The sequence below is a fragment of the Euprymna scolopes genome, chromosome 9, assembly GCF_053919585.1.
Source record: "Euprymna scolopes isolate OS-2025 chromosome 9, ASM5391958v1, whole genome shotgun sequence".
NCBI lineage: Eukaryota > Metazoa > Mollusca > Cephalopoda > Sepiida > Sepiolidae > Euprymna > Euprymna scolopes.
The window spans coordinates 160,969,250-160,989,833 of NC_136490.1; the positions used below are offsets into that span (position 1 = coordinate 160,969,250).

The 20,584-nt window shown below is 29.6% G+C and overlaps 1 protein-coding gene across 4 annotated transcripts in view; it reads left to right on the forward strand.

Annotated features, from left to right (window-relative positions):
• The window catches only part of LOC145284958 (E3 ubiquitin-protein ligase SMURF2-like), a 292,994-nt gene that overhangs the window by 100,331 nt on the left and 172,079 nt on the right, over positions 1–20,584 (forward strand). For all 4 annotated transcript variants that reach the window (XM_080134058.1, XM_080134060.1, XM_080134059.1 and 1 more), the window contains exon 2: positions 4,831–4,869. In XM_080134058.1, coding sequence (XP_079990184.1) covers positions 4,831–4,869 — 39 coding nt within the window. The remainder of the gene's footprint in view (positions 1–4,830; positions 4,870–20,584) is intronic.

The window sequence follows — 20,584 nt, forward strand, 5'->3', positions numbered from 1 at the left end:
ATGTTCGTGATTACTAATTGTTAATATTGTTAATATCTAGGATGCTTTATTTTCATTTAAAAAAAGATAGAAATAGATTCATGTTTTTTCTTAGTACTTAAAATTGTAACTTTAGTAAAGGTATTTTTTAATTACATAAAATTATACATTTTCACTAAGATTAAAAGAAAAATGGGTTCATTATATTCTGTGATCATTAATTAATACTAAAAATTTAATCAAAATTGGTTGTTTTCCTGGATTTTGATTTTTAATTGAAGGGAGAGGCCAAAATGTTTATACATTTTCGAGATTGGCCTTTCATTTTGCATATACCTAAATATTACATTATTAATCGATTCAAATTTACATAAAACTAATTTTGTTTTAATCTCTATTTCAGAAATTATTGATGTAACAAAAACTTTATTTTTAAACAGATTAGGATTTGCTAAGAATTTTTAGTTTAAATTTTCTATTTGATAGTTTAAATGCTTACAAATTTCTTGTAAACTTTAAAATGTTGCAAAGTAATTCCATTTTTTTAATTCTTGTTTTTTTTTTTTACTATTTATACGATTAAAATGACTGACTTGTTTCCTAAACTGAAATGCACTATGGTGAATTTGATTTTGTAGTGGCATTATTTTTTAAATAAGATGTTAGAAATTTCATTTTTATTTTACAGCATTGTATTTTTATTTCAAACAAATAATTGGTGTAATTATCAGTCATCTTAACGTGAGAAGTTCTCGTTTTTATGGAGCAATATTTTTATTTAGAATTGTCTTGGGATTGAATTTTTTTTTTTTTTTTTTTTTTTTTTTTTTTTTTACAAAGGAATCACCACTTATCAAGGCCCAGAGGCCACTCGAGGATAAGGGTTAAAGAGTGTACAGTGGTCAAAAGGACAATATCATAGTAATCATTAGAAGTGTAAATTTGGTAAATTGAATAGTCAATATGAAATTCTGTTGGTTCCATTATTGAAAATAATGCTTACAAATGAATGATTCTTTCGATTTCTGCTATTTGTTTATTTTTTATTCTGAAATGAAATCAGATCAGTATGGGTTTTTAAACATCACCTCATTCTGTCCCCTCCTCCTTTCACCCAAAGTTTATTGAATTCCAAGTTGATAGAACTGGATTTCTCTGCATATTGTTTTGCTCTTACGAGCTGAATGTTTAAAAATATTCCATTTTCTATCGTCCTTTTTCTTTTAAATATCCTTCTGAAAAAGAACATTAGCTGTGATGTAAAAAAAAAAAAAAAAAAAAAATCTTGCTAGTTAAGAATGGAATCATGCAAAATGATTACATTTATCTTGCAGTCTCTATTGTACTAGTGCACTTAAAAATGAATGGCCACAACAACAAAATCAGTTGTAACTTCCAATGTGGAGTGGGCATAAGTAATTAGTAATGAAACAAAAAAAGCAACGGTTATTTTCTCCCTTTCTCATGAGATAAGTTTAATGTAGGGAGCTTCATGCTTTGCAGCAGATGGGATGGAGGTAAAAAGCCGACGAGAATTGACATTCTTTTATGCGCCGGTACTGCATGGGTGGATTGACCTAATTTAGTATTTCAGTTCAATACATGGATAACTATCTCAAATACTGCCTGGGTAAATGCGTGTGTGGGGTGGGGGGAGTGTAATGCTCGTATACAGGGGTTTTCAACTGTGGGTCCCGACCCCTTATTGAGTTATGAAATGGGCAAGGCAATAGGAAAGTAAATGCAATGATATGAACAAAATATAAACAACTCTGTTGCATAGCACTTCTAAATGCTAGTTTTATTTGTGCTTCAAATGACACGTCAGACTTTATGAATCAAAAGTTATTACATTTTATGATTAACTAGCATGTACCGGCGTTGCCCGGTGGAAGTATGCCCCCTCCCTACACACACACACACACACACACACACGCCACTTGTAAAAAACAAACAAAAAACAATTGAACTACGGTTGTTAGTGGGAGCCACTGCCGGTCCAGGCACTGGTGCCTGTGGGTAAAATGAATGTACCATGCCGAAGTAATAACGTTAGTATCTGTAAATCCATTCTTAATATGGGGATTTGATTATGTGCTGTGAATATTTTGTGCTTTCATCTAACGACTCTGCGGATGTGAACAATGATTCCCATAGCTGTTAAATTTTTCCTTTTAACTTTGTCTTAATTTTTCCAGTGATTATCATCAAGTACAGGCTTAATTTTCAGATTAAAATAGAAATTTAGGGGTAGTATTTTTAATGACTGTAATAGTCGGAGATCAATCTGTAATGATAACGTTCTGAAAAATGGAAAACACTTTTTTTTCTCAGTTATTTTTTTTTCTACATTAGTTAATGCTGCCCCTCACCTTTTAAATGTTTCCCTTTTCTGTTAGTAAGGCGTATGCAATATTTTCCAAGGTATTTTAGTGTGTGTGTGTGTAGGTATATATATATATATATATATATAGCACCGTAGGAATATGCGAAAAATTGAAAAGGAAAAATCTAAATGCTAGTGGCAGCATTAGCAATGGTAGTGGCCAAAAAGTGGGTGTCCACTGTTGGAGGACATTAAAATCGCCTGTAAAATTTACGAATAAGTGAAAAGTAAAGAAAATAAGAGGTAGGGGCAGCATTGTTCAGATCCATCAATTCTTTTAGTTTTTTTAAATTATTTTGCAATCTGAAAGTTGTGTTTTAAAGATTCTAAAAGGGTAAACGTGTCCAATAGCTGACCCTGATTGGGTCGCCATACTCTACTAAATATTTGAAGCAAAATCTTTCAGAAAAAAGGCCAAAAAAGGCCAAATTGATAATTACAGCCAGATTTTCGCAAACAAAAAAGCCAAGTAGGAAAAACAAAGTGTGTGCATAAATATATAAACATGTATTTAACACTTCATTATAGTTATATTTTGTGTGCCTATGTAGATTGGTGATGTTTTAAACAGACACATTTCATATGTATTTATCGAAGATTTTAGTTTTCAAATAATCGCATGTTTTTATTACAATTCGTTTAAAAAAAAATAAAAACACAAAAATAACAGATTTTTATTAAAAAAATATGAAAAAAATCATGGAATTTTAATAAAAGAAATATTTTGTGGAAATAAAATAGATGATACTAGGTGCATGCAAAAATATGGTGTAGGATATTAAGACTCATATTTATAAAACCTATGGTTATAATTTTTGTACAAGTTTGCAATTACTTTTTGATTATGTTTGAAAGATAAAAGTCTAAAGTTAATCTCTAAAAGAAAAAAATGTATTTTTACATGTGAAAAAAAAGTTATAATGAAATGTTATCATGAACAGTAGCCTGAGATGTTGGAAATTTTCTGTTTCTATGTCTATCCTTGTGGCCATGTCACTAGAAAGGGTGCTGGAGGAAAACGTTTCATCTGGGCTGACATTATCCACCTGATAGTCAGGGACCCGAACCTTGGATTAACCACTAAGGAGGCTGTCCTATCAGCAGTTGCAAAGTACTGGGGCTGCTGTATTGCCATTTGGTGAATGGAGTCTGGACCATGCAGTAGTTTTTGGTGGGACCTCTCGATGTTATAATAAAAAAAAAATTCCTGTCTTTTTCTCTCTTCCTTTCCCTCTCTCTTGCTCTAACCAAGTCTGTCGACCTGTTCCACAAATCCCACATCCTCAACATGAAATATCTCCAGAAAAAAAAAACACAAATAAACCTAGAACCCCATCCTCCAACGTACTACCATGTCTCCTTCTCCAACATCAGGGGTCTACGTTCCAACCTTCCAGAGGTTGAAACCCAATTACAGTAGACAAAACCGGACATATTCTTCCTAAGCGAAACTGGCATAGGGCTGACCACTTCCCTAGACGAGTTCATAATTAAAGAATACTCTACCTTAACATCTAAATCTGACCCCCAAGATCGTCATGGGCATGGAATATGGAATATGTGCCTACATTAAAGATAGCTTTCCGTGTGGTAGGGATATCTCCAGTGAAGACCCTAATTTACCTTATATGTGCTTCCGAGTTGCACTTGCTTACACCACCGCATTTATATTTGCCCTCTATCACCCCCACAACAGCGGAGTTACTATCTTTAAAAGCATATCTGAGAAAATTGACCACATCCTGTCTGCTCATCCTTCGGCTAACATCCACATTTGGTTCAAAAACCTTTTTAAAAAATATTTTCATGTTTTAGCGATTGAGACAAAAAATAACTGAATGGTGTGGTTTTGGAAAGTTTTAAATTTAATATTCTATTAAAAATAGTAGAAAAAGTTTTATTATTCGGTTTTTCATATGATAAAATTCAGGCTTTTATCTTTATGGAACAAAAAAGTTGCTCAAGAATAATCGATTTTAATTCGTTAAAAAAACAACTTGGTTTTCCTTTATTATACACATTGTATCATAATTTTAATTAACACGTTCAGTGCATTAAAAGAAGTTGTTTACAAGCATAAGAATTATCGGTCTCTTTTATTATTCTTGTATATAAACATAAGGTAAACAAAAGGTATATAACTGAATTTATTTTTGCTCACAAGTGAAATCTGAAATATGAAATGCATTAAAATATGGAAAAGGTGGCATTACTAGTGCGTCACTTGTCTGGGCAAACGATTATTGTCTGTAAAGTGATAAAGAGAAAACTGAAAATTCAAGTCTTTTAGGAGGTTTTGTAAATGGCAAAATGTGTTTAGCTTTTTAGAATTAACAATTTTTTTTTCTTCTCGAATTAAAAAGGAAATTGACATAAAAACAAAAACATATTTAATATTTACTGTGTTTGAAAAATTGTTTTTAATTTTATTTTTTTTTACATTTACTTTTTTTCATTTGTTGCAGTTCTTTGTTCAAAGAATTTAACAAGAAAGGATTTATTTAGTAAGTATATTTTTTATTTTGTTTAATAGTGGAAGTGTTTGCTAATCGGTTTAGAGACCACGTATCAATTCTTGGTTGAGTTATATGAAAGACTCCAGAAATGCTACTTAATGCCCCATCATAAATACTCTGCATTATAAAATGTAAGTGGAATAATGTTAGGAAAGGAGTGGCGGCCTTGTTTACACCTTGGTGTAGTAACTAATGAAAAAGCCTTCAGGTCATCCTTGACTATGATTGATCATTTTTTTTTTTTCATTTTTTTTTTTACTAGTGATGTTGCATTTAAATTTATTTTAAATGTCTCAACAGAAATTGATGTACATATCCCCGACAAACCTGCTTAGCAACAAGATTTCACCCCTTCACTGTTGTGGTCCCTAAATGCCAGACAGCTTTCTATTCTAATAGTTTCTTTCCTCGAACAGTTAGACTTTGGAATTCCTTTCCTGCTACTTGGTTCCCTGACTGTACTGATATGCAGAAGTTTAAATATAATGTAAAACAACATCTTGTTAATCTTTCCTAGGCATGGTCCCAAATATTAACCCCTTACGTCCAGGTAGTGATATGCCTTGTTAAAGATGAATGTGAGAAGAAAAAAAAGACAGTAAATTAAATTCCTCAAAACTCTTTATGATTTAGAAATTTATCTTTTAAAAATGCATAAAAATAAACATTTTAGCATTTATTAGGCAAGACGTACCTGTGACTCTATTCATTCTACTTTGATTACATCTGAACATTAATTAACTGTCTCAACCAAATATTATAGGTGTCACAGGGCTTATGAAGAAGCACCTGAAGTCCTACCTAACTAATATTCCTGATGAACCAAGTGCAAAAGAGATCCAGACAATTGCACTTAAGGAAACAACGAGGATACTAAAAAGAGCTCTCGGTTGGTTTCAATAAAAAGTTGGGCAATGGTAGCAGCTAGTTTGGCTGCTCAAAGGAAGAAAATTAAAAAAAAAAAACAAACAAAAGTTAAACTGATCAAACATTTTGGGCAAGACTGTCTTACAAGTGAGACAGAATAAAAATTTAAAAAAAAAAAAAGGTCTGCTACAGAAATAGCCCAAAAGAATCACAAAGAATTTCCATTGCAAAAAAAAAAAAAAAAAAAAAATTGGAAGAATGGTCCAACCAACAGCATGTCAAATATTTTCTGGATTAATTCACCCAGGACTATAGGTTGGCTGAAAAAAGGATCGTTTCACTATTATCAGGAGAAATTATTATGGCTGCCCGAAATCAAGGTTTAATGACCAATGCTTTTAAGAAAATGAGTGGTCTAAGCAATGATAACAGGTTCTGCTACACACAAATAGTGTGAGCCACCTGACATCCAACTGTAATGTTCTGTTGAGCAATGGCTACTATATGACCCGATACAATGGAGTGTGTAAATATCTCCACTGGACGATTTGTAAAAAGTTGAATGTCGAATGCAGCAGAAAATCCTGGGAACATATATCAGGAAGAACAGTCGGAAATAAGTCATACAGCATCTACTATGATTTCCAATTCCTACAGCTATGTACTTGGTAAACAGGGTCATAAAACCTGACATAGTTACATGGAACAAGGAGGAGAAAGAAGCAACCTTAGTAGAAGTTAGTGTCCCCAAAGATGCTGGGCTAAACAGAGCTGAAAGGGGAAAAGATGATGAAATACGAAGGTCTTTTTTGTATGAAAAGAAACTGGTATATTAAGATGATGAAATACGGTCTTTTTTGTATGAAAAGAAACTGGTATATTAAGATGATGAAATACGGTCTTTTTTGTATGAAAAGAAACTGGTATATTAAGATGATGAAATACGAAGGTCTTTTTTGTATGAAAGAAACTGGTATATTAAGATGATGAAATACGAAGGTCTTTTTTGTATGAAAAGAAACTGGTATATTAAGATGATGAAATACGAAGGTCTTTTTTGTATGAAAAGAAACTGGTATATTAAGATGATGAAATACGAAGGTCTTTTTTGTATGAAAGAAACTGGTATATTAAGATGATGAAATACGAAGGTCTTTTTTGTATGAAAGAAACTGGTATATTAAGATGATGAAATACGAAGGTCTTTTTTGTATGAAAAGAAACTGGTATATTAAGATGATGAAATACGAAGGTCTTTTTTGTATGAAAAGAAACTGGTATATTAAGATGATGAAATACGAAGGTCTTTTTTGTATGAAAGAAACTGGTATATTAAGATGATGAAATACGAAGGTCTTTTTTGTATGAAAAGAAACTGGTATATTAAGATGATGAAATACGAAGGTCTTTTTTGTATGAAAAGAAACTGGTATATTAAGATGATGAAATACGAAGGTCTTTTTTGTATGAAAAGAAACTGGTATATTAAGATGATGAAATACGAAGGTCTTTTTTGTATGAAAGAAACTGGTATATTAAGATGATGAAATACGAAGGTCTTTTTTGTATTAAAAGAAACTGGTATATTAAGATGATGAAATACGAAGGTCTTTTTTGTATGAAAGAAACTGGTATATTAAGATGATGAAATACGAAGGTCTTTTTTGTATGAAAAGAAACTGGTATATTAAGATGATGAAATACGAAGGTCATTTTTGTATGAAAGAAACTGGTATATTAAGATGATGAAATACGAAGGTCTTTTTTGTATGAAAAGAAACTGGTATATTAAGATGATGAAATACGAAGGTCTTTTTTGTATGAAAAGAAACTGGTATATTAAGATGATGAAATACGAAGGTCTTTTTTGTATGAAAAGAAACTGGTATATTAAGATGATGAAATACGAAGGTCTTTTTTGTATGAAAAGAAACTGGTATATTAAGATGATGAAATACGGTCTTTTTTGTATGAAAAGAAACTGGTATATTAAGATGATGAAATACGAAGGTCTTTTTTGTATGAAAGAATTTGGTATATTAAGATGATGAAATACGGTCTTTTTTGTATGAAAAGAAACTGGTATATTAAGATGATGAAATACGAAGGTCTTTTTTGTATGAAAGAAACTGGTATATTAAGATGATGAAATACGAAGGTCTTTTTTGTATGAAAAGAAACTGGTATATTAAGATGATGAAATACGAAGGTCTTTTTTGTATGAAAAGAAACTGGTATATTAAGATGATGAAATACGGTCTTTTTTGTATGAAAAGAAACTGGTATATTAAGATGATGAAATACGGTCTTTTTTGTATGAAAAGAAACTGGTATATTAAGATGATGAAATACGAAGGTCTTTTTTGTATGAAAAGAAACTGGTATATTAAGATGATGAAATACGAAGGTCTTTTTTGTATGAAAACTAACTGGTATATTAAGATGATGAAATACGACGGTCTTTTTTGTATGAAAAGAAACTGGTATATTAAGATGATGAAATACGAAGGTCTTTTTTGTATGAAAGAAACTGGTATATTAAGATGATGAAATACGAAGGTCTTTTTTGTATGAAAGAAACTGGTATATTAAGATGATGAAATACGGTCTTTTTTGTATGAAAAGAAACTGGTATATTAAGATGATGAAATACGGTCTTTTTTGTATGAAAGAAACTGGTATATTAAGATGATGAAATACGAAGGTCTTTTTTGTATGAAAAGAAACTGGTATATTAAGATGATGAAATACGAAGGTCTTTTTTGTATGAAAAGAAACTGGTATATTAAGATGATGAAATACGAAGGTCTTTTTTGTATGAAAAGAAACTGGTATATTAAGATGATGAAATACGAAGGTCTTTTTTGTATGAAAAGAAACTGGTATATTAAGATGATGAAATACGAAGGTTTTTTTTGTATGAAAAGAAACTGGTATATTAAGATCATGAAATACGGTCTTTTTTGTATGAAAAGAAACTGGTATATTAAGATGATGAAATACGAAGGTCTTTTTTGTATGAAAGAAACTGGTATATTAAGATGATGAAATACGAAGGTCTTTTTTGTATGAAAAGAAACTGGTATATTAAGATGATGAAATACGAAGGTCTTTTTTGTATGAAAAGAAACTGGTATATTAAGATGATGAAATACGGTCTTTTTTGTATGAAAAGAAACTGGTATATTAAGATGATGAAATACGAAGGTCTTTTTTGTATGAAAGAATTTGGTATATTAAGATGATGAAATACGGTCTTTTTTGTATGAAAAGAAACTGGTATATTAAGATGATGAAATACGACGGTCTTTTTTGTATGAAAAGAAACTGGTATATTAAGATGATGAAATACGAAGGTCTTTTTTGTATGAAAAGAAACTGGTATATTAAGATGATGAAATACGAAGGTCTTTTTTGTATGAAAGAAACTGGTATATTAAGATGATGAAATACGAAGGTCTTTTTTGTATGAAAAGAAACTGGTATATTAAGATGATGAAATACGAAGGTCTTTTTTGTATGAAAAGAAACTGGTATATTAAGATGATGAAATACGGTCTTTTTTGTATGAAAAGAAACTGGTATATTAAGATGATGAAATACGAAGGTCTTTTTTGTATGAAAGAATTTGGTATATTAAGATGATGAAATACGGTCTTTTTTGTATGAAAAGAAACTGGTATATTAAGATGATGAAATACGAAGGTCTTTTTTGTATGAAAGAAACTGGTATATTAAGATGATGAAATACGAAGGTCTTTTTTGTATGAAAAGAAACTGGTATATTAAGATGATGAAATACGAAGGTCTTTTTTGTATGAAAAGAAACTGGTATATTAAGATGATGAAATACGGTCTTTTTTGTATGAAAAGAAACTGGTATATTAAGATGATGAAATACGGTCTTTTTTGTATGAAAAGAAACTGGTATATTAAGATGATGAAATACGAAGGTCTTTTTTGTATGAAAAGAAACTGGTATATTAAGATGATGAAATACGAAGGTCTTTTTTGTATGAAAACTAACTGGTATATTAAGATGATGAAATACGACGGTCTTTTTTGTATGAAAAGAAACTGGTATATTAAGATGATGAAATACGAAGGTCTTTTTTGTATGAAAGAAACTGGTATATTAAGATGATGAAATACGAAGGTCTTTTTTGTATGAAAGAAACTGGTATATTAAGATGATGAAATACGGTCTTTTTTGTATGAAAAGAAACTGGTATATTAAGATGATGAAATACGGTCTTTTTTGTATGAAAGAAACTGGTATATTAAGATGATGAAATACGAAGGTCTTTTTTGTATGAAAAGAAACTGGTATATTAAGATGATGAAATACGAAGGTCTTTTTTGTATGAAAAGAAACTGGTATATTAAGATGATGAAATACGAAGGTCTTTTTTGTATGAAAAGAAACTGGTATATTAAGATGATGAAATACGAAGGTCTTTTTTGTATGAAAAGAAACTGGTATATTAAGATGATGAAATACGAAGGTCTTTTTTGTATGAAAAGAAACTGGTATATTAAGATCATGAAATACGGTCTTTTTTGTATGAAAAGAAACTGGTATATTAAGATGATGAAATACGAAGGTCTTTTTTGTATGAAAGAAACTGGTATATTAAGATGATGAAATACGAAGGTCTTTTTTGTATGAAAAGAAACTGGTATATTAAGATGATGAAATACGAAGGTCTTTTTTGTATGAAAAGAAACTGGTATATTAAGATGATGAAATACGGTCTTTTTTGTATGAAAAGAAACTGGTATATTAAGATGATGAAATACGAAGGTCTTTTTTGTATGAAAGAATTTGGTATATTAAGATGATGAAATACGGTCTTTTTTGTATGAAAAGAAACTGGTATATTAAGATGATGAAATACGACGGTCTTTTTTGTATGAAAAGAAACTGGTATATTAAGATGATGAAATACGAAGGTCTTTTTTGTATGAAAAGAAACTGGTATATTAAGATGATGAAATACGAAGGTCTTTTTTGTATGAAAAGAAACTGGTATATTAAGATGATGAAATACGAAGGTCTTTTTTGTATGAAAAGAAACTGGTATATTAAGATGATGAAATACGGTCTTTTTTGTATGAAAAGAAACTGGTATATTAAGATGATGAAATACGAAGGTCTTTTTTGTATGAAAAGAAACTGGTATATTAAGATGATGAAATACGAAGGTCTTTTTTGTATGAAAAGAAACTGGTATATTAAGATGATGAAATACGGTCTTTTTTGTATGAAAAGAAACTGGTATATTAAGATGATGAAATACGGTCTTTTTTGTATGAAAAGAAACTGGTATATTAAGATGATGAAATACGAAGGTCTTTTTTGTATGAAAAGAAACTGGTATATTAAGATGATGAAATACGAAGATCTTTTTTGTATGAAAAGAAACTGGTATATTAAGATGATGAAATACGAAGGTCTTTTTTGTATGAAAAGAAACTGGTATATTAAGATGATGAAATACGGTCTTTTTTGTATGAAAAGAAACTGGTATATTAAGATGATGAAATACGGTCTTTTTTGTATGAAAGAAACTGGTATATTAAGATGATGAAATACGAAGGTCTTTTTTGTATGAAAGAAACTGGTATATTAAGATGATGAAATACGGTCTTTTTTGTATAAAAGAAACTGGTATATTAAGATGATGAAATACGAAGGTCTTTTTTGTATGAAAAGAAACTGGTATATTAAGATGATGAAATACGAAGGTCTTTTTTGTATGAAAGAAACTGGTATATTAAGATGATGAAATACGGTCTTTTTTGTATAAAAGAAACTGGTATATTAAGATGATGAAATACGAAGGTCTTTTTTGTATGAAAAGAAACTGGTATATTAAGATGATGAAATACGAAGGTCTTTTTTGTATGAAAAGAAACTGGTATATTAAGATATCTGTCATTCCAGTTGTTATTAGAGCAGTTGATGAACTGACTCATGAAAAAGGATTTCAAAAACTACCTGGCAAATATACCTGGTGAACCAAGTGCAAGAGAGATTCAAACAATTGCACTTAAAGGGGTGGTCAGAATCTAAAGATTTCTCTGTTGAAATATCCGAGTTAGCTGGTGAATATTTGGCATCCGGTAGGATGCTCTATCCCCAGCCTGAACAAACTGAGGAGAAAATTAAATTGTTCTCCTTTCCTAACTAAAAACACTAACAATTTACTTTTATATAGAAGTAAATTGTTATTGTTTTCCATTTAATTGTTGTGCACAGACATGTAAATTAAGTAATGGTGAAAAAAAATCATCACTCTTTCATTAATGTGTTGAGGCAATGTAGTGAGAGGAAGAGGGTGAGAGAATTACATAGATAACTTAGAGAGATGGTTGACTTGTTCAGTTAATTATAAAAAATGGCTAATTAAAGCAATTTTTTTTTTTTTTTTTTTACATAATCCTAGAACTGAAGTATATTTTAGCATGTATTTTGTATAATTAAAGTATATAGGTAAATAGCTGTGGGAAACAAACGTTGATTAATTTCTATTTCGCATAATAGACAGAATAGTCATCTTTGGATGAATTCATATTAGAACAAAACTCCCAAACATTTTTTTTTTTTTTTTTTTTTTTAAATGCCATGGTGGCAAATTGAATCGCACAAAAAAAAAAACAACAAAAATTTTGAAACTGAAAAAAATATAATTTTGTGTTATACTCACATTTTTAGAGGATTTAAAGGAAAACAAACTGTAATGACTTTTTTTTTTTCAAAATTAACATTTAATTTAACTACAATTTTCAATCTCCTCAAAAGCTGAGATAAAATAAAAGTGCAGATTCATGTTCTGTTTTTTTATATATAACTAGCTCTCCCTACCGGGTTGTTTACTTTTACTTTGCCTATATATATATATATATATATATATATATATGTATGTCTGCTTATTATTTTGAAATAGGATTTTGAAAGTTAAATTTAATTATGGTCATTAAATTATTAATTGGAATAACTTACTATAGAACTGTAACTAATTATTGTTGTTAATATTAATCTTTATAAAATTATTGGATGTAAATAACTTCTAAAACTTAATGTATGAGAATTTTTTTATGAAATATTTGATTAGCATAATATTAACAAAACCCACACGTCCAGACACACAAGAAATGATAACATAATTAATATAGAGATTTTAGAATTGTTGTGCATGGCATTCAATATTATGACTCGGAATTAGTGGAGGTGTCTTCTTTGAACCAAATCCAAGTTATTTCCCCTGAATCAATACTAGGCAATAGGAAAATGCAATCTCCTACTTCCAAAAATAAAAAAAATTAAATTCCCTCACATGAAAATTTAGAAAATGGCATTAAGACCGTCGTACATATTGTTATATCAAATAACATGCAAAAAAAAAAAAAAAAAAAAAAAAAGGTTTAATGAAAGGAAGACAAGCTCAATCATATAAGGAATATTTTTTTTTACCAAAACCTTATTTTAAGTAAAGTTGTCTAAAGTGAATTTTTTTTTTTTTTAATAATTTCATGTAAAACTCCCCTGCAATAGCAGTGTGAGAAATCGTCATTAAAAATTTGTGATAAACACTGGAATATTTAGACTTACTGTCTTTCGAAGCTTATAACTTGAAAAATGTCATTCAGACCCTAATTTTTTTTTAATTAACGGAGCAAAGACCAAAATTTAAAAACATAACAGGTTTAATAGCAAATTATGCAATTTTTTTTTTTTTTTTAAATCAGTTTTCTTTAAAAAAGATTTAAAGAAAATGAACGAAATTTTACTTCCTTCGATTATAAAAAAATATATATAAATTCCAAAAAATCATTTACCTATAAAAACTACTATTCGATGAGCAGTTCAATTGTTCATTGTTAAGAATTTATCCATATTTATACTTATATTTCATGTCCTTTTTAAATAAAATATTTTTTTAAACAAGGATTAAAAAAAAAACGCGAACTCACATTTTTTTTTAACTGTTCAAATAAAGGGAGACAAGTCTAATTTTATTCGCCTTTATATTCCGATGCCTTAAAGGGACATAATTTGTATGTCTTTTTAATGCGGGCTGTAAACCAAAATTAGTATTTTTGGTCCTCCGTAGTTAAAAAAAAAAAAAAAAAAACAACGCACATTCACTTAAGTTTTTCCTCTAAAACAAAAAATCCAGTTGACCGATTTTTTTTTTTTTTTTAATTCTCTTAATTGATTACACGAGTTTTTGATTGGTATATTTTAATGCTTCTTTATCAACCGAAATTTTTTTTTTTTTTTAATATCTAAAAAAAGAAAACATTGAATGAAATATTAAAAAAAATTGCCGTCAGCGTCCGGTATTATTTACTTGACGATATAAGCATAACATGAGCTTTCATTAAAAAAAAAAAAAAAAAAAAAAAAAAAAAAAAATCAAGGTGGTTAAAAAAAAAAAGGTTTTACACTTTGGACTTTACAGGTAAATTTAAAAAAAAAAACACTTTTGTTTTTAATTAGAATATTTTATTTATTGATCTTTTATCTTCAATTTGTGAAATATAAAACTTTGGTACATAAATTATTTAATTTTTAATAGACATCTCAAAATGGGGGGGGGTGAATTTAAAAAATAATGTTTGTCTAAAATATTATATTTGGTTTATTAGAAAGAGCATAAAATTTCATACTGACCTTGAAAATATCGAAAAAATTGAACCAATATAAAAATTTTTAAAGTTTAAAAATTGAAAAATATCTAACTCGTAAAATTTAATTAATTTCATTACGTAAAAGAATGGCTGCATGAAGGCACGCCGGCATTTTGTAAACACTTTTTTAAAAAATAAAAAATATTTCTATTATTTTTTAAACAACTTTAATAGTTTATTTTGGAAGTATATTCCATACAGAAAATAAACAACCCACTTTAAAAAGAGAAATTACGAGTTTTTTTATATTTTATTCGCAGTTTTCTGTTAGGGGTGTCAAAAATTCCCCCAAATTTCTTATACGCCTACCCCTGCATGTGTCCGTTAAAATTTAATCCCTCTCATTGTAAAACCCCATCATTGATATTGACCTGATTATTTTTCTCAGGGGTTGAAATATTTTTTGTGTACAAAAGTAATCCCTTTGCAGAAGAAGAGATTAAGAAATAATCCTTTCATAAATGGGTTGCCAACTAACGATGTACACTCTTGATGTTTTCTTTTCACAGTGATTTGAAATGATAATTTACTCACCACTATTCTATTTTTTATTCAACGAAATCTAACATTAACCTCTTTCAAGATGACGAAACTTATCTACATAGCCTACTATTATTATGCTGAAACTTACACATAGCTGTCGCTTGATCACCTAAAAATACATTTTTCTAGTCGGCTTAAATGTTCATTGTTTTTTTTTTGTTTTTTTTTTTGGGGGGGGGGGGGTTAACTTACAAACGTCTCTTTTTCAATCTCTTGAATCAAATGCATGTTATATTTGAAAAGAATTTACGATTTTAATCATTGTGAACTTCAAAGTTAAATTGCTTCTCAAACCAGAATTGGGGCGTCGAGAGTCTGAATCTTTGTAGGCTTCAGTATTCGTTTCAAAACCTAAACAGCTCCCTGTCTCTGCTCCTCACAAGAGCAAAAATATGAAACCACGAGTTAATCCTTCTTATATGATTTGCCAAAACTATCTTTAGGAACGCTTAGATAATTAATTTTTCTTTGTGTCAATTTAGAAGTGTTTCTTGTCGTGTAAAGAAAAGGAAATTTTTAAAATTATATATAACTAGCGAGGCTAACTGGTGTTGCCCGGGATTCTAATTTTCTTAAATTACATGAATTACAGAAATATTTTAATTTGAAATGTCAAAATTCATTTTGGAGCCAAAATCAAAGTAAAAATAATTATGACCTTGTTGACGTTTTGAATTGACAACCTCTGTCTTAGTGTGATGTGTGCTACCAATTGTCCCATTGTAGCAAGTATGGAATTTTAACATAAATCACGTTTTTCATCTTCTCCCCCCCCCTCTCCTTATAGTCACATGTAGGTCAGAAGAAATAAAGATGTTCTTTTTCAATATTTGGAATATAAATCTAGTGAAACAGGTTTTATTTTTTTTGTTAAGAAAGCTATTCCGGTCAATGAAATGATGGTAAAATCTGTCTTATCTTTATATATTAGATATAGATACAAACAGGGATGTCTGGGATTGGCTGAAGAACCCTATATCCTTTTAATCGCAGCCCATAACAACAAATTAACACTTCTTTTAAATGTAAGTAACAGATACTTGCCTAGCTGCAACAACCGCCTACAACTTATCTTGCTCTCTATCTGTGGCTAAAACTAAACGAAAATTCCAAGAACTGTCCATCTGTAGAACGCAATACCGTGTATCTGCTTCCCGGCTGACTATGACACAATTGGCTTCAAATCTAATAAATTTCTATTGAGCCATCCTTTTAGATAATCTAGCTATACTTTTATTTCACCATAACTGGTCATGTTTCACCATCAGCCTTATCCTGGAGTGGCCTCCGAATTTTGATAAGTGGTGACCTACCATTAAAAAAGAGGGGAGGGAGTACCAAGCCAACCAAATATAATTTTTATGTATTGGAAACATTTTAAGATTTAATCATAATTCTTTAATTTTAATTATAAATATAAAATAACAGAATCTTTTCATTTCTATGATGGCTGTTCCAAAAGTAATCCCCTCTTAATTTTTTATTCCACCAAAAGGATCAGAGAGGATTGCATTGTTATGATGACTGAACTTATGCATTCTTGAGTTGAAAGTTTCATCTCTGTTCTAGATATTGATGGTGTGAGACTCTTAAGTAAGCAAACTCTATCATGGATGTGAGAATCAGAAATGCGTCATTAAATTCCTAGCAAAAGTGCATTGAGAATGGTGGTGACTATGCAAAAAAATAAATTCTGGAGCAAAAAGGTCACTTGTTATAATGATACTATTCCTGTCTTAAAAAATAGGAGCCTGTACTTTTTGAACGACCCTCGTATTGTTGGCAAGAATTTTCTTTCTACACTTTTTTTCTTTTTAACAAAACATCTTCGTGACTAATTTGTCAAAATATCTTAATTTTATTCCAACAAATAAGTCGAAGTGTAGTATCTGTTCTGTTAAAATTTAATCAATTCTGTTTGAAGGAAAAATTCTTTTAAATAGAGGAATTTTTATTTTTGTCTCAATCTAGCGTTCTCTCCTTTTCTTTTTTTGGTAAATTTTCAGATTAGGTCCACCTCAACAATTTTCTTTTAAATGATGACTTTTCTAGGTTTTAGACTATGCTGAATACGAAAATCCCATTGAAATTTTGCAGAAATAAGTAGTTATCAAGATATAAAAAGTTGTATTATGCATTGAATTCTTTGGCGGCCATTTTTTATGCGCGTGCGCCATAAACAAATCTACTCATCTATGACTGACATTGGTCGCGCGTAAAAAAAGATGGCCGCCAAAAAATACAATGCATAATACAACTTTTTATATCTCAATAACTAATTATTTCTGCAAAATTTCAATGCAATTTTCGTAGTCAGCATAGTCGAAAACCTTTAAAAGTTGTCATTTCAAAGAAAATTGTGGAGGTGGACCTAATCTAAAAAAAATACCCTTTTTTTTAACCAACATTTTGTCTAACTTTGCCCTCGTGAGGAGACAAATAGGATCACATGTAATTAATAACACCTTCAACTAAATTACCCCACTCACCAAAATTAGATTTTACTTGGGCAATTTGTGTAAACGCCCTGAGAAAAATTAGCAAAAAGAAGTAAAAAAAAAAAAAAGAATTCTAAGTGGGGTGAACACATACATGTATGTGTTAGTCATGGGAGGATTCCAAAATTTTTACCCAATTCCAATACAAGTACCAATTCTGATTCTTTTAGAATTTCTAACATTTTTCATTATTGTAAAACCCTGTAATGACCATATTTATTTTTGCAAAAATTAAAAAGTACACTTAGAGTGGGGTGGCTTATATTACACAAGTAAATCTTTCTAAATATTTTTCTCAAACGTTTTCTTTGTAAATGATTGAAAGTTGTGAGGCCAGTAAAGATTTATATTTTTTTTAAAATTAATCCAGTTTGCAATAGTTCGAGCTTAATTTTAACTTTTTCATAAAAAAAACGATGAAAATAATCAAGTGGCATGCAAGATGAGAAGGCGGTGTAGAAATAGAATAGTTAACAAAACCCCCACCTCCATATCTTAAGAATGATTTTCTAAATGTTACTATTAAGAAAACCATTCTTAACATGGAATGGCAGGGCGGCTTGTTAACTATTCTGTTACTTCCATCTGCCTGAGAATGTTTACATATTTTATCCAGATTATAAAGATATGGTTTCTTATTAGATTGATTTCTTTTACTGTAAAAAAGAAAAACGTGACACAAATAATAATAATAATAATAATAATAATAATATTATTACTACTACTATTACTATAGCAAATTTGTAGATTAACACCTTCAACTACCCCCCCCCCAAGATTCTTTTTTTGTTTAGGTGATTACGTGTGAACACCTTGAAAAAAAATGAAGACATTATCATGGCTTGTTCTCTCCTTTTTCACCAATTCACATAACATTTTTTGTTAAAAAAACAAAAAAACAAACAAAAAAAAGCTATTAGAATTATGCAACCTGTATAGGTTGCATAATTCTAATAGCTTTTTTTTGTTTTTGTTTTTTTTTTTTTTGTTTTCAAATAAAAATAAAAATGTGATTCTTGATTTTTATGGCGATTACATGTAAACGGCTTGAAAACACTAGTAAAAATAAAACAACAAAACATCAGTTTTATATATAAAGTTATGTAAAATGACTACCCTTTCATAGCAGATAGCGTTTTAAAAACATGTAACTGTGCTTTAAATCTTGGTCATGTTAATGTTTCCGATCAAACTTTAGTGTAAAATATTTATGAAAAGTCATACAAAACACACTCCTTCCTAGTACTAACCCTAAGTATAGGTGGTAACACAAAAATAATGCAATTAGGAGTGGTTTTATGACTTTAATTCTGGTTCTAATTAATCATCTCGACACTAGTATGTATGTATCCTACTCTGAATTCTAAAACTAATATATATATATATATATATATATATATTAGTTTTAGAATTCAGAGTATATATATATACATACACTAGTGTTGGGACGATTCCAAAAAGTAGAAATACAATTAAGAAAATTTCGAAAACGATTTGATTTTTTCATAAAATTTCTTTCATTGAAGAGAAAAGTCAAAACAAATATCTTAACCATGAATTAAACATGCACCATGAAATTAATAACAATCAATGTCAGGAGTTATTTTATATATTAAAAAATATAAAGAAAAAGGGAGACGTACATGAATGCTACCCCTGTAGTGAAATATGCATCGGCTCCGATGTTGTATGTTGTTCGACTGAGGGAGAAGTTATTATTTTTATAAGAAAAGAAGACTGAAATACATATCGGAAGAAATGAAATTGGTCTGATGTCGATGAGGCCATGTATATAGAGGCTTATAACATGAAAAGTGAAAAAATCTATATATATAAAAATGTAAATGTTGGTTCGTTCGGAGTTAATTGTCTAAAAAACCACTGGACGGATGGCTTCCACGTTTTGGTATAATATGTTTACTATATCCATGTGTGTTTTTATATATTCCTTTTTAATTATAACATTATACTTAATTTTTCTATGATAAATAGGTGGATTTCTTTGTACGGAGAGGCCATTTTTTTTATTTAGGGACAATTATTTATTACCGCTTCCTGTCACATGACCAGTGTTACAATTTAGCGGTTTTCCTGCTAGATCTGGAGATTTCGTTTACAATCTAGCGGGAAATTCTAGAAAATCTGGAGGTATTTGGCACCCACACACCCGCATTAGATTGCTTGAAAATACTTTAAAACATAAAATAAACTCATTCATGCAAGAAAAAAAAGTAGCATTTATTGCCTTTGGTAACAATTATTTATTGATTATTTGTTTTGTTTTTCACCTTTTTTTCGACTAACCATTCTTAAATCTCACTATAAAATCGATTTTTCCAAGTACATTTTAGGTGGGGGGGGGCATTCCAATCTCCCCGAAGGGGTTTGTATTACTGTACACGGGTTTGTATTACTGTACACATAGATTCGAAAAAGTTGTCAAAAAACAAATATATAACAAATAAATGTTATCAAAGGCAAGATAAGTTACTTTTCTGCCAAACTGGCTAGCGATTTTCTGGACATTTCTTTCTCCTGATCTCGCGGGTTTTTTTTAAATCTCAGTTGACAACATTGCATCACTAAAAAAACACCACAGGCTTAATGTAAACAGAATGTGTTTACAATATCGGTAAATTTTCAATGGGTTTATTGATAATGTAACCATGTGATTGAACTTTAATTTAAATTAACCACACGTGGTCGCAAAATGAATGCCGACGCTCAAAGTGTATACACATTTTGACTCCTCCCTTTACATAAAAATTCACCAAAAATCAGGAAATTAACGAATTTTAATGAAAATTGCAGTATTTTTCAAATAATGATCGCAGAATATAATGAACTAATTATTTTTACTTAACTCTTGGTGAAAATTTTTTATTTTGTTTAAACAAAAAATACCTTTACTAAAATTATGGTTTTCAGTAGTAAATAAAAAACGCAAGAATTTATTTTTGCTTTTTTTAAAGCATCGTAATTTGTAACAATAAAAAATAATTTTTACAGTAACATTACGAAAAAAGCCCCTAAAGTCCGTATTAATGTATTCGATATAACTTGAAGAAAAATGAATTATCGGATACTATTCAGGAAAT